Below are 14,544 nucleotides of genomic sequence, written 5' to 3' on the forward strand. Positions count from 1 at the left end.
AATCTTCCCCAACACATTCTATGAAGCAAACATCACCCTGATACCAAAACGAGGAAAAGACCCAAACAAAAAGGAGAATTTCAGACCAATCTCACTCATGAATATAGATGGAAAAATTCTCAACAAAATCCTAGCCAATAGATTACAGCTTGTCATCAAAAGAGTCATTCATCATGATCAAGTAGGCTTCATCCCAGGGATGCAAGGCTGGTTTAACATACACAAGTCCATAAACATTATCCACCATATTAACAGAGGCAAAAATAAAGATCACATGATCCTCTCAACAGATGCAGAAAAAGCATTTGATAAAATCCAGCATCCTTTTCTAATTAGAACAGTGAAGAGTATAGGCATAGGTGGCACATTTCTGAAACTGATTGAAGCTATGTATGACAAACCCACAGCTAATACTTTACTGAATGGAGTAAAACTGAAAGCTTTTCCTCTTAGAACTGGAACCAGACAAGGTTGTCCTCTGTCACCTTTACTATTCAACATAGTGCTGGAAGTTCTAGCCAATACAATTAGGCAAGACAAGGAAATAAAGGGAATCCAAATGGGAGCAGAGGAGGTCAAACTCTCCCTCTTTGCTGACGACATGATCTTATACTTAGAGAACCCCAAAGACTCAACCACAAGACTCCTAGAAGTCATCAAAAAATACAGTAATGTTTCAGGATATAAAATCAATGTCCACAAGTCAGTAGCCTTTGTATACACCAATAAGAGTCAAGATGAGAAGCTAATTAAGGACACAACTCCCTTCACCATAGTTTCAAAGAAAATGAAATACCTAGGAATATACCTAACGAAGGAGGTGAAGGACCTCTATAAAGAAAACTATGAAATCCTCACAAAGGAAATAGCAGAGGATATTAACAAATGGAATAACATACCATGCTAATGGATGGGAAGAATCAACATTGTTAAAATGTCTATACTTCCCAAAGCAATCTACCTATTCAATGCCATTCCTATCAAATACCAATATCGTACTTTCAAGATTTGGAGAAAATGATTCTGCATTTTGTACAGAACCGGAAAAAACCCCGTATAGCTAAGGCACTTCTTAGTAATAAAAATAAAGCTGGGGGCATCAACGTACCAGACTTTAGTCTGTACTACAAAGCCATAGTGGTCAAGACAGCATGGTACTGGCACAAAAACAGAGACATAGACACTTGGAATCAAATTGAAAACCAAGAAATGAAACTAACATCTTACAACCACCTAATCTTCAATAAACCAAACAGCATCATACCTTGGGGGAAAGACTCCCGATTCAATAAATGGTGTTGGGAGAACTGGATGTCTACATGTAAAAGACTGAAACTGGACCCACACCTTTCCCCACTCACAAAAATTGATTCAAGATGGATAAAGGACTTAAATTTAAGGCATGAAACAATAAAAATCCTCAAAGAAAGCATAGGAAAAACACTGGAAGATATTGGCCTGGGGAAAGACTTCATGAAGAAGACCGCCATGGCAATTGCAACAACAACAAAAATAAACAAATGGGACTTCATTAAACTGAAAAGCTTCTGCACAGCTAAGGTGACAACAACCAAAGCAAAGAGACAACCTACACAATGGGAAAGGATATTTGGATATTTTCAATCAGACAAAAGCTTGATAACTAGGATCTACAGAGAACTCAAATTAATCCACATGAAAAAAGCCAACAATCCCATATATCAATGGGCAAGAGACATGAATAGAACCTTCTCCAAAGATGACAGACGAATGGCAACAAACACATGAAAAAATGTTCATCATCTCTATATATTAGAGAAATGCAAATCAAAACAACTCTGAGATATCATCTAACCCCAGTGAGAATGGCCCACATCACAAAATCTCAAAACTGCAGATGCTGGCGTGGATGTGGAGAGAAGGGAACACTTTTACACTGCTGGTGGGACTGCAAACTAGTACAACCTTTCTGGAAGGAAGTATGGAGAAACCTCAAAGCACTCAAGCTAGACCTCCCATTTGATCCTGGAATCCCATTACTGGGCATCTACCCAGAAGGAAAAAAATCCTTTTATCATAAGGACACTTGTACTAGACTGTTTATTGCAGCTTAATTTACAATTGCCAAAATGTGGAAACAGCCTAAATGCCCACCAACCCAGGAATGGATTAACAAGCTGTGGTATATATATACCATGGAATACTATTCAGCTATTAAAAAAAATGGAGACTTACATCCTTCGTATTAACCTGGATGGAATGGAAGACATTATTCTTAGTAAAGCATCACAAGAATGGAGAAGCATGAATCCTATGTACTCAATTTTGATATGAGGACAATTAATGACAATTAAGGTTATGGGAGGGAAGCAGAAAGAGGGACGGGGGTCGGGCCTTGGTGTGTGTCACACTTTATGGGGGCAAGACATGATTGCAAGAGGGACTTTACCTAACAATTGCAATCAGTGTAACCTGGCTTATTGTACCCTCAATGAATCCCCAACAATAAAAAAAAAAAAAAACTTCCCATAAAAGAATTAACACATCATTAAATATATTAGTTAAGTATATTTGAAATGGTTAATGACATATGTGAAGGAATCATAAATTTGAGCTGAGTAGAAGACATTATTTAAAAGACTAGGCAGATTCTCAAAAGAAACAAATAGAGCTTGCAGACAGAAAAACATACTCACTGAAGCTGAAATAAATAAATGTGTCACACAGAGTACAGGTTGAAGATGAAGAGAAATAGTAGTTAACAAATGAACTACTATTTTGTATTTAACTCATGCTAGTTTGGAGCACAGGGCCTCGTGATACATATAAACTCACAGGTCTATTGACCTATCTTGACCTAATAAAATAGTGCGTCCGCGAGGAAAATTTTTTTTCTTTCTAGTGTGACAATTAATGTGTCAATTGGAAAAGATGAAGAAATTACACAGAATCTAACACAGATAGAGATGAAAAAGATCAAATAGAGGTTAAGAGACATGAGAATGCTCAACGTACACCCAAAGCCATGCCAGAGAAGAGCACAGAAACAATAAAGGGCAGTAAGACTAGAAGGGCTAACGAGCACACCCACGTGTGACATCAAGAGGGCGGCTGGGCAGAGACACTGGTGTCTAGAGGCTTGGCCAGACACAACTTTGAAGCTAATCAGCGTGTGAGCGGCAAGGAAGCCACAGAAACTGAACTGAGTGGATGAGCTTCGCAGAGCCACGGTGCGGGAGCAAGCGGGGTAGCAGGTGCAGCTGGGGAGCCGATGGCAGCAGGGCTGCGGCCACAGACACAGACATGGTCCTGTCTTAGGGGCACTCAGGCCAGCGACACCAAGTGCTGCTGGGACGTCCAAAGAGGATGGGCGTGGTCCTTTTGGGTTTTGTGGTTTGGATGTCATTGTTGAACTTGGCGAGATCAGTTTACACTTCATGGTGGCGTTGAAGCCATTCTGCAGAGTAGTGAGTGATGAGTGGGAATTGAACACAGGAAGGAAGAGGTGAGCTGCGCCCTGGGTCCTACTACTTATTCACCTTCCAGCTAGTGTCTAGTTCAGCCATCACGAGGATGCGCCCAGCTGACTAACTGAAGTGCACTTGGCAAAGTGCCCGCCCCACAGACTCTACCTGCCCCTCTAATTCCTTTGGACCATGGTCACTTAGCAGGTGACTCTCCAGAGGATAAGAAGTAATTATCCTATGATGCTAGTATTTGAGAAATAATTAGTATGACTCCTCCCACTACCAAAGAACTTTTCCATATTATTTGAAGGGTTGGGCAAAATGGACATGTGAGGTATTTGTGGGAGGTTGGTAAAGGTTAAGATCTCAGTTCAGGCTTATTCCTCACAGCACATGGACAGGTGCAGGCTCAGGGGCATGGACGACAGATAACAAGCAGGTGTGTGCTAGTCCTCTTATTAATCCATGGCAAATGTTTTAGATTTGGGAACAGCACCTTTATTATAGCATTACAAGCAGTTAAAACCAAAAAGTCCCTTTTGATTTTGATTATGGTGATCTTCGGTGAATAACCTGGACCACAGGATCGCATGGCTCTGGGAGGAGCAGTTTAAGTGGGCTGTGCTGTGAGGAACGGTGTGGGACTTGTGCAGAAGGTGGCCTGTCACTGCACCCTTCCCTCCTTCTTCCTCTAAGAGTAGAGTAATATGGTCGTTTACATTAGTAGCTAAATAGATCATATGTGACACTGTTTTGGGAGGGGCATTGTTTTTAAGCTGCCAAGGATTCCATTTTCATAATATTTCAACAAATTGTGTGAACGCATCACTCATTATCCATTTTGTAAACCAAAGTCAAATGTGCCAAATTGTATCTGTACTTAAATATTTTTTGATATAGTTTCACTCACCTCAGTTTGACGACATGAGCTCTGATGAATTGATTTCTTAAATTTGATTCTTTAAATGTTTTAGTAATCTATAAAAAGAAAGAGAAGAACCTCTCTGTAGTCACAGTTCTCCCTCTCTTTGCTCCCAACCCTGCAACGTGAGAATTGTGTTAGTAAAGAAGAGGACTGAGTTTTTAGCTCATTTCAATGTGCTGGTTTGGGAGGGTGCTGTGTCCTTTGGTACAGCACCTGCCTCTTCATCCCTTCCCCATACGTGGCAGTGGACAGGACACATCTTCATGGAGTTGCTGGAGACTTCATATGTGCTCCTCACTACTCCATAGGAGCTGATTTACGTGGTTCTAGTGGCTCTTACTGAGGGGTTTGGGGAAGAATCAGCACTGGGGAAGTCCACCGACAGCTCACTATGTGTGACTCCCCATTAACAGTGATTTAAATGGATGAAACCAGATGAAACCAGAGTAAAATGAGTAGCAAGGGAAAGCTTGTAGAGAAGGTAAAAAGGAAGCAAAGGGCAGTTTGTTTTTTGTCATTTCTGGTTCATACCTAAGCATCAGAGGCTATTTTTAGTGTCAGTTAGTGATTTCTTTTTCATTTTTATTTTTTAGAGATGAGATCTTGCTATGTTGCAAGATCTGTCAGAGCCTTTTTCCTTTCTTATCTCCAATTTAAGGCATTTTTTTCCTATAAAAGAAAATCCAGGCTTGTTAGCTAAGTACCTTCTCACTCCTCTCTTGGCTCACGTTTTAGCACCGTGTGCCCCAGTCATTCCTACAGTTGACCGGAAAGTCATCTTGGATGAGAAACCAGCTCTGGTCTCCATGACTGAATACAGCTCGTTTTCTTCCCCACCCCTCACCACTGACTACTGTCTGTGTTGCTGTCACATCACAACAGAACTCCCACTTCTGACATGATAAACTCTGGCTCCCCAGTGTTAGCTCTCTACCTTGGGGCCTAGATTCTCTCCCTAAATCATCCTATATAGCTGATCATTACAAACTCATCAAATATCTAATGGGTATATATAGCTTCCCTGCTATATTCCACCCCCACCAAGCAGTCTTCTTGTAATGTGGCTCTCAGCAAAGCTTCCCTCTAGGAAAATGTGTTAGACAAGCCAGCAGTTCAGTCCTGAGTGGTGCTAGTTCTCATCACAGATTGGCTCGTGTCTTCAGTGTGGTCCCTGGACTGTGAGCACCAGCATCTCATAAGAACTTGGTAAAAATGCATGTTCTTGGGTCTATCCAGACATACTAAATCAGAAACTCTGACACTGGGGCCCAGAAGTCTGAGTTTCCACAAGACTGCCAAATGATTTTTGTTACATGCTAAAGTTAGAACTATCACTTAATTTATATTTGTGGGACTCTTTAAAAAGGTGAGTGTGAATGTGCAACTCTGAGACTAGTCTGCTCTAACTCCGTAGGGCTGAGGAGGGCAGTACCCTGGTCTGGCGTGATACATGTGTGTCACAGGTTGGCTTTTAAGGTGTCCTGGGAGGCAGCAGTGGGCACAAGAAGGCATGTGATGCCTGAAATATGAGCAAAAGGACAGAAGTGAGGGCGAGGGCCCCTTCAGGGAGAGTCCAGGCTTACTTTGTGTGTTTCCATTCAGGCTTCTGTGTCTACATTGAGTGGTGTGGTGTTGTACGAACTATGTTATTTACTGATACGGTAAAAGTGTCTTTGAACACTTACTACCTTGTGTGTTTAGTTGGACAAGGAAAGAAGGAAGAGGGGAAAATAAAAAGAATGTAAAAAGGCACCCTCAATGTTTGATTATACAAGTGATAGACTTCCAGCCTTTGAGATCATAACCAAATAAAATGGTTATTTACTAATGGCCCCTGTAACACTTTTTACTCATGACTTAAGATGTAAGAACTAGTATACCTGTAAACTAACTTGGAAAAAAGCACCTAGAAACACATCTTTCACCACTCAAGGAAGGAAAATATGTAGAGTATCTGGCAATTGAAACTATGTCACAAAATATGAGGTTTATTATATAGGATGTCCATAAAGTTCGTGTGTAATTTAAAATTAGCACACAAACTTTATGGATACCCTGTATTAATTTTATAATTGATAAAGAGCATGGATAAGTATTAACTTACTAGAGCTTCAATTCTTCCACTCAAAGTCCTGTATTCCTGTGTAGCTGGTGAATTTAATTTGTTATTATATTCAACATTTAGGATTTGAAAGCTGCTTCTATAGAAGTAAGATTTTTCATCTGGAAAAGAAAGAAAAGGCAGGATCAATCTCATTTTACTAAGTAACTAAATCTTTACTTTATTCATGATTATGAGAAACTGTATTATACAATTCAAAAGCTTTCTTTGAAAGAAAGAAAACTCTGGGCCAGGTGTGATGGCTCACACCTGTAATCCCAGAACTCTGGAAGGTCCAGACCAGGAGACTGCTTGAGCTCAGGAGTTTGAGACCAGCCTGAGCCAGAGCGAGACTCCATATCTACTAAAAATAGAAAAAAAAAGTTAGCCAGCTGTTGTGGTGGAAGCTGAGGCAGGAGGATCATTTTAACTCAGGAGTTTGAGGTTCCTGTGAGCTATGATACCACAGCACTCTACCCAGGGCAACAGAATGAGGCTCTACTTGGAAAAAAAAAAAAAAGAAAGAAAGAAAGAAAGAAAACTATATGCTTAATATAAAGGTAAAGATAATAAAATCAATATTTTTTCAGTTGCAAAAAAGTTGGCAAAGCCAGAACTATTTGAGATGTATGAAAATAAGAGTAATTGTTAAAGATATTAAAAATAGTTCTGAAACACTATAATTTTCATTTTTATGATATTTTAGGGAGATTTATGGTTTATTCATTCCAGATATATTAATGAATATTTATAATATCCTGTTATTTATATGCCATTAAGAAAAAAACCCAAAGTAATTCTGAATAGTTTTAAAAATTATTTCGAATAATATTCTATATAGAGGAATTAGTGATTTTCCATTAGTCTTTCTGGAATAAGTAAGAAAATAAGTCTTCTGGCGGTGGTGCCTGAGGCTCAAAGGAGTAGGGTGCTGGCCCCATATGCCACAAGTGGTGGGTTCAATCTCAGCCCTGGCCAAAAAAAAAAAAAAAAAAAACCTGCAAAAAAAAAAGAAAGAAAATAAGTCTTCTGACAAGATATCTGATTTAGCTATTCAATGTGAATTATTTTCACAAAAAAGTGTCCTCCAGAGGACATGTTTAGCTGTGTGAAGGAGATAAAAATCCTTGAAACATACCCGTACACAATTCAGAAACATGTCACTAACCCTAATAGAACCTGCTCTCTCTTGACCAATGATACACATTATTTATGCAAAGGATCCCCTTGATCTGGGAGAGTTAGAGGTCCTGGGGGATGCAAGGTCCCTGGTAGTGGATGGATGGGTCATTTGGAGGTGGTGGTGATCACTGGATTGAAGAGCTCTTACCTTGGGTTCTCCTCTTTGTATGTGAGCAAGACAGTAGTGTCATTAAGAGAGAAAATCCACTAATTTCATCTGAAACTCAATATCTCTTTTCCCTGTCTCCATAATTCACTTTAGGGATAGGTGACTCCCGGTAATTTTGTACCAAAATGTAGTCAAAAGCAAAACTTGGCCACATTCTTTACATTTTACTGGCTAGGAATGATTATTTCTTATTATTGGTTTTTCTAATGTTGGTAATTTTATTGCACTCTTGGAGTATTTCATTTCAACCTGTAGGGAGTGGGATGTGGGTGGCAGGGCCCCTACAGCCTGGGAATTGTTCAGAGAGTGACCCCCAACCACTTCTCCTCCTTTAACAACATTCTTACTACCTGCCAGAAGTCACATAGCCCATGCATACTTTTCCTATTGTTGGCAAGCACACAGTTTTCCCTCTTTAAGGATGATCTCTCCCCCATGTGCTAAGATTTATGCAACCTTGTTAAGATACTGTATAAATAAAGCTGTTTCTACGGTTCAGGTGCTGGCTGCAGCCATTAGCAGCGTCAGACCTCCCAATGCCATCTTATCTCTTGTCTCCTGTCTTTGTATCTCTCTTTCTTGGCTTTATCTCTCCATTTCTCACCATTTCCACTCAGGTCAACTCTCCCTCCTCTTGCAGGGTTGTAAGACAACCTTTGCATTTTGGCTTCTTTACGATAGAACATACTATAAATTATGTTCTCTTTTTCCCTCCACATTCACATCCACACGCCCACCTGCATGATTTAATGATTTAAATAGTTTGACAGAATTATATTTTAAATAAAAATAACCTCAAAGTATATTTTTAAGTGAAATACAGATCATAATGTATAATATCCAGTAAAATTTAACACTTTTACACATCTGCTTTAAGTCATCTGAAAGAACATTCACCAATACTTTTAGGGAAAGTTCTTTATGAATGAGTAGCGTATTATACTCTGCATATTATTTTTTCTTGTTCTTGTTTTCATTTTTTTTGGTAATGTAATTATTAAAAAATAAAATAAGAGAAACAAATAACAAAAGAACATAATCTTTTTAAAAGTTTGGCTTTACCTCTTTCTACTTCTCAACTGCAAATTTATTTCTCGATCATTATACAGGCTGTCCTGCCTGTAACTTGTTTTTGGAAGGCTGAGCATGAATTAATGAACACATAGATAATCCAAATTTTAGGTGTTAAAACAAAGCTCTTTGCAGTATTTCACTTTTATAGTTTTATTTGGTTATTAAATGAAGAAGGAAATCATGGCATTAGTGAAAAATAAAATGGGAAAAGTTTCTCATCAGAAAGATATCAAGAGTTTTTTCTTAGAATTATTCTTGCCTGAGTAACAACATTTGGTATACTAAAAAGGCATGCTAAAAATGGCAAAAAAGAGAACTAACAATGAAAATATAGATATGAATGTATATTTAGAGAAGAATGATAGGATATATAATTATGTTACAATAAGTAACAAAAGCAACAATCAGAGAATGGCAACCCTTTAATCTGAAAATATGTTTAGTTACTTAGACTGAAAAGTAAAAATCTGGCACTTACCGAAAGCTAAGAAGTAAACGAGTAGGGCTGTGGTCACTGCTAGGATGGCCACCCCCGCGACAACGATGAAGCACACCACATATGGATTCAGAATTCTTGAGCTGGAGGGTCCCCGTGCTGGCCTTGGAGAGAGAGAGGAACTCAGGGTCACTCACTGCTCCCAGGAGCTGCCTCATCAGTGCTGGGTCACCCACCGCCCCTGTGCACCTGTAGGGCTCTCTCTGCAGGATGTGGAGGACAGGAGCCCAGGGCCTCAGTGGTTTCCCACTGGCCTTGTTTCAGCCTGTATTTGGCGTTGCTTTCCCTTCCAGGGGAGAGAGATTTTGGGGACAACTGAGCAGTGTCCCCAGGGACAGCGGTCCTAGCACCAACAGGGGTCACCAGGGTGGGCAGGAGGACCACCAGCAGGGCTGCGAGAACCCCCTACTGCGAGAACCCCCACATTCTCAGGACACACATGGTAGAGGGAGAGGTGGGGGGAGCCCTGAAATTGGTCGGGCCGACGCTGCAGCAGGTTGGGCGATGTATCATCTCCCCAGGAATTGTCAGCACACCAGTCTATGCAGAGCATGGGGTTTACTAGGCGGATGTCAGGGGCTCCCTGCTCGCAACCTGCCTCCCAGCACAGCACACTCACATTCACTCATATCACACACCCTCACCCTAACACTCACACTTAACACACATTCAAGTCACACACATATACACACTCATTACATACTCTCACCCTCACACACACTAATGCTCACACTCATACACACTTTTTCACCACTCTCAAACTCACACACACACACTCACCTCACACACTTGTATACACTCAGCTCCCACGCACCCACATTTAATTGTACTCTCATCCTCACACTTTCACACACTCCCACACTCATTCTCACCTTCACACATACCCTTACCCTCACACACTCTTACACACACACTTGCACACACAGCTCACACTCTCACACACACTTACACACATTCCCACAATCACTCTCGCCTCACACACACATGCACACATGAACACTCACATACATTCACATGTGTCACACACATGTGTCACGCACATTGCACACAAATCACCCACTCACACTGGAGAGGGCGGGCACCAGAGCAACTGTTATGCGCTCCAGTGCCACCCTTGCTGGTGCCAGGGTCCTGTTATGGTTGATCGGAGAGCTGCTTCCTGAAGGATGGCAGTGACAGCGCCACCTCCCAAGGCCGTGTGAAGAAGGAATGAGGTCGCTTTAACATACCTCCAGCTAAATAGATTATTTCCCAGAGCCCCTTGGTAAGAAAGAGGCTTTTAATGCTGCATTCCTGACACTTTACAGAATGCTTAGCTTATATAGGTGCTTTGTGCATATTTTGAGAGTTTTAGATTATTCTTTTTTTCTTTTTTTTTTTATGGCCAAATTATTTTTATTTTTTTATTTTTTTTTATTTTTTTTTTTATTGAATCATTGCTGTGTACATCGATATGATCATGGGGCATCATTCACTAGCTTCACAGACCGTTTACCATGTTTCACATATACCCTTGTAAGATGCACCGCTGGTGTAATCCCACTAATCCCCTTCCCTCTACCCACCTCTCCCCTCACTCCCCTCCCTTTCCCCCTTCCCCCTATTCTTAGGTTGTAACTGGGTTATAGCTTTCATGTGAAAACCCTAAATTAGTCTCATAGTAGGGCTGAGTACATTGGGTACTTTCTCTTCCATTCTTGAGATACTTTACTAAGAAGAATATGTTCCAGCTCCATCCATGTAAACATGAAAGAGGTAAAGTCTCCATCTTTCTTTAAGGCTGCATAATATTCCATGGTGTACATATACCACAATTTATTAATCCATTCGTGGATCGATGGGCACCTGGGCTTCTTCCATGTCTTAGCAATTATGAATTGGGCTGCAATAAACATTCTGGTCCAAAGACTTAGATTATTCTTTCACGTGCTAATTCTCAAGCATCTTTCAGATTTAGAAACCCTAATAGAGCAGTTACAGTTAGCCAGATTTTAGTCTGATCTTCTTTCCCTTCTTTATGCGGCATCCTGGCATAAATGAGAAGGGAATGGAAGCTCTGAAGTCACTGCTGCGAGGTGTGTGGGTCCCGGACCAGGCCTGGTGTGGCCTGCACTCTGTGCGCACAAGGGCTCCCTGCAAAGGGTTCCCATCTGCACTTCGCATTCCGCCACCGGTGTGCCAGCGGCTCTGGGCCCACTAAAATTTCAGAACGTTATTGGAGACAGATAACGTTGGAGACAGATAACGATGTTCTAACTTTTAATTTTGTTGACTAAACATATTACAGATTATAATAATTGAGCCTGATATTGACATGATTATTTACTAAACGTGCCCCAAATTACACAAAATAGAAAGCAAATAACCTCAGAAAAATACAAAGCTTTAACTTCATGACGTCTTTACTATTATACATCAGTTTTGTCTGTTCGCCTTTCTATACTAGTGAAAACGGACTTTTACTGACACTGATCCAAAGTCCAGTGTTCTGTAGCCACTACTCTAGTAGTTTTCCAGTTGGAGAAAATTAGCACTTTGGTATTTGCTAACTCATCCAGCCTCTGCTTGCCTAAGTGTTATCTTGTAGGATCACCCTGCCTGTTACATATGATCACAAATGAACAGAGTTTTCAGAGTTCAGTGAACATTGATGGCCACTTAGTGGTGGGAGAGGCAGTGAGAGACTTGAGTTAGAGGCCAGGGTAAATCCACAAAGGTAAATAAGCCCCTAATCGCTTAACCCTCTCTGAAACAACTGGGGAATGACTGTATTTAGAGAGGATGAGCTGATGTGCCAAGATCTCTAAGTGTGAAGGGAAATGTTCTGAAAGGCAAGCGTTAAGCTGGAGGCCAAAATCCCCCAAAAAGCAAAACTAAAGGCTAGAGCAACAAATTGCAGATGGATCAGCCTCCCTTGTGGGTGACAGTAGAGACAGTTTAACTTTCAGTTCACAGAAAACATCTTAAACTCAATGACTGTAAAGCATCATGAGACATATGACTCAATAAATAAAGGGTGTGTAGCCCAAATTACCTTAATCTCACAAGCTACAATTATGTAAGAATGGATTGTGCCACCCCTCTAGAAACAGCTGAGGAAATGCTTCTCTCCTGTTAATAGTGCACCTTGTAGTTTAATCTCTGAATATTGCTGATTATGAAACATGGGATAATATAAACTACATAGTGTATAATATATACTATGTAAACTATCACAGAAATATTCTTGTAAACACTGTCTGAATTTTTACTCATAACACAATGACAATCTGTGCAAGAAAATATTTTGTTTTGAAATTAGGGCCCTAATCCGTGAGATGTTTCATGTTTGCACTTAAATAGAAAAGCAAATACTCAGTTGTGACCTGTTTAAAGAACTTCCTTTTCTCTCTTTCTCCTTTGTATTGGCTTAAAAAAATTGCATGAATGTTGGAAAATTTACCTTTCAACACTTTATTGTGAGAGCCTATGTGTCAGGAATTGTACTCACAGATCACAAATCTTCACCATAGTCTCGTAAAGTCTGTTAATGCTCCCATTTTAAAGATAGGGAAGGCGAGGGTCAGATAGTAAATAACTCATGATTGTGCAGAAGTGACAGAGGTGGGAGTAGAAACAAGGCAGATTTGAATTAAGAACATGCACTTCCTCTCACCCATACAACCTACCCCTCTGCCCCCCGAGAGAGTGGCTTGACACTACAGGCATAGGGAAGCTTTGAGTCTCCTGTCTGTTTTGACCTCTCCTGGGGAAAGCATGGAAATCCATATCTATTTACTCTATTTCCTAAAATATACTGTCAGTTGTCTACCTTTGAGCCCCACTCGGTCATTTCTGATCATTCTCTGGGTGCTTTACGGCTACTGTGAACAGTTCAAAACTGAACTTGGCATCTTTTCCCCATTGGACTCTAGTGTTTGAAGATATACTTTAGGTTGTATAAAACAACTATAAGAGAAGGAAGAGATTGTAGATTATGCTTCAACACAGTGTCCCAAATATTAGTTTATTTGGATGTTGCTTAATTAAAAAATAGTTCCAGTTTTGTAATATATTATTTATTAACAATATTTTAACTTAATGTTTCTGCAATAAGTAAGACTTTTTTCCTGTTAAAAACACGATCATGGGTGGCGCCTGTGGCTCAGTCAATAGGGCGCCGGCCCCATATGCCAAGGGTGGCGGGTTCAAACCCGGCCCCGGCCAAACTGCAACCAAAAAATAGCCAGGCGTTGTGGCAGGCGCCTGTGGTCCCAGCTGCTCGGGAGGCTGAGGCAGAAGAATCCCTTAAGCCCAGGAGTTGGAGGTTGCTGTGAGCTGTGTGAGGCCACGGCACTCTGCCGAGGGCCATAGAGTGAGACTCTGTCTCTACAAAAAAACAAACAAACAAAAAAAAAAACACGATCATTTCCTCTTTTGGTATCTTCTTTGTATCTATCTCTCTACCTATCTATACACATGTACATATATATATATTCGGGGTTTTTTTGTTTTGTTTTGTTTTTGAGACAGAGTTTCATTTTGTCACCCTTGGTAGAGTGCCATGGCTTCATAGCTCACAGCAATTCCAAACTCTTGGGCTCAAGCGATTCTCTTGCCTCATCCTCCCAAGTAGCTGGCACTACAGGTACCCACCACAATGCCTGGCTAATTTTTTAGAGATGAGGTCTTGCTCTGGCTCAGGTTGGTTTCAAAACTGTGAGCTCAGGCAATCCACCCACCTTGGCCTCCTAGAGTGCTAGGATTACAGGCATGAGCCACCTTGCCCCGCCTGATATATATTGAGTATTACAATATTAATACAGTTTTTTCTTTCTTACAAAGTGTACACCATCTGTATATTTAAAACTTAGGCATCTATCAATTAATATTTACAAACATATGACATATAATCATACTTTTGTCCTAAGTAAAATTTCACATTTGAGACTAAAAGCACAGTGATCTATGACTCACTGCCTCATAGAAAGTGAACCTTTACTGTTTGGACAAATAGAAAAGAAATTTGTATTGTACTTTTATTTTTTGTGCTCAGTTCCATAAAGTAAACCCTGATGGTTTTTAAATTCTTTGTAGAGACTGGAATCTTGCTATGTTGCCCAGGCTGGCCCCACTCTCCTGGCCTCAAATGGTCCTCCTGCTTCAGCCTCC

The 14,544-nt window shown here is 40.5% G+C and overlaps 1 protein-coding gene across 1 annotated transcript in view; it reads right to left on the bottom strand.

Moving 5' to 3' along the window:
- Nucleotides 1–14,544, bottom strand: part of TMPRSS11D (transmembrane serine protease 11D) — a 65,166-nt gene that overhangs the window by 36,122 nt on the left and 14,500 nt on the right. Inside the window, exons 2-4 of the mRNA XM_053583501.1 lie at nt 9,376–9,497; nt 6,476–6,594; nt 4,357–4,424 (exon numbers count right to left, since the gene is read on the bottom strand). Of these exons, the coding sequence (XP_053439476.1) occupies nt 4,357–4,424; nt 6,476–6,594; nt 9,376–9,497 (309 nt within the window). The remainder of the gene's footprint in view (nt 1–4,356; nt 4,425–6,475; nt 6,595–9,375; nt 9,498–14,544) is intronic.

This window comes from Nycticebus coucang, chromosome 1 (genome assembly GCF_027406575.1).
Source record: "Nycticebus coucang isolate mNycCou1 chromosome 1, mNycCou1.pri, whole genome shotgun sequence".
In the NCBI taxonomy this organism is placed as follows: Eukaryota; Metazoa; Chordata; class Mammalia; order Primates; family Lorisidae; genus Nycticebus; species Nycticebus coucang.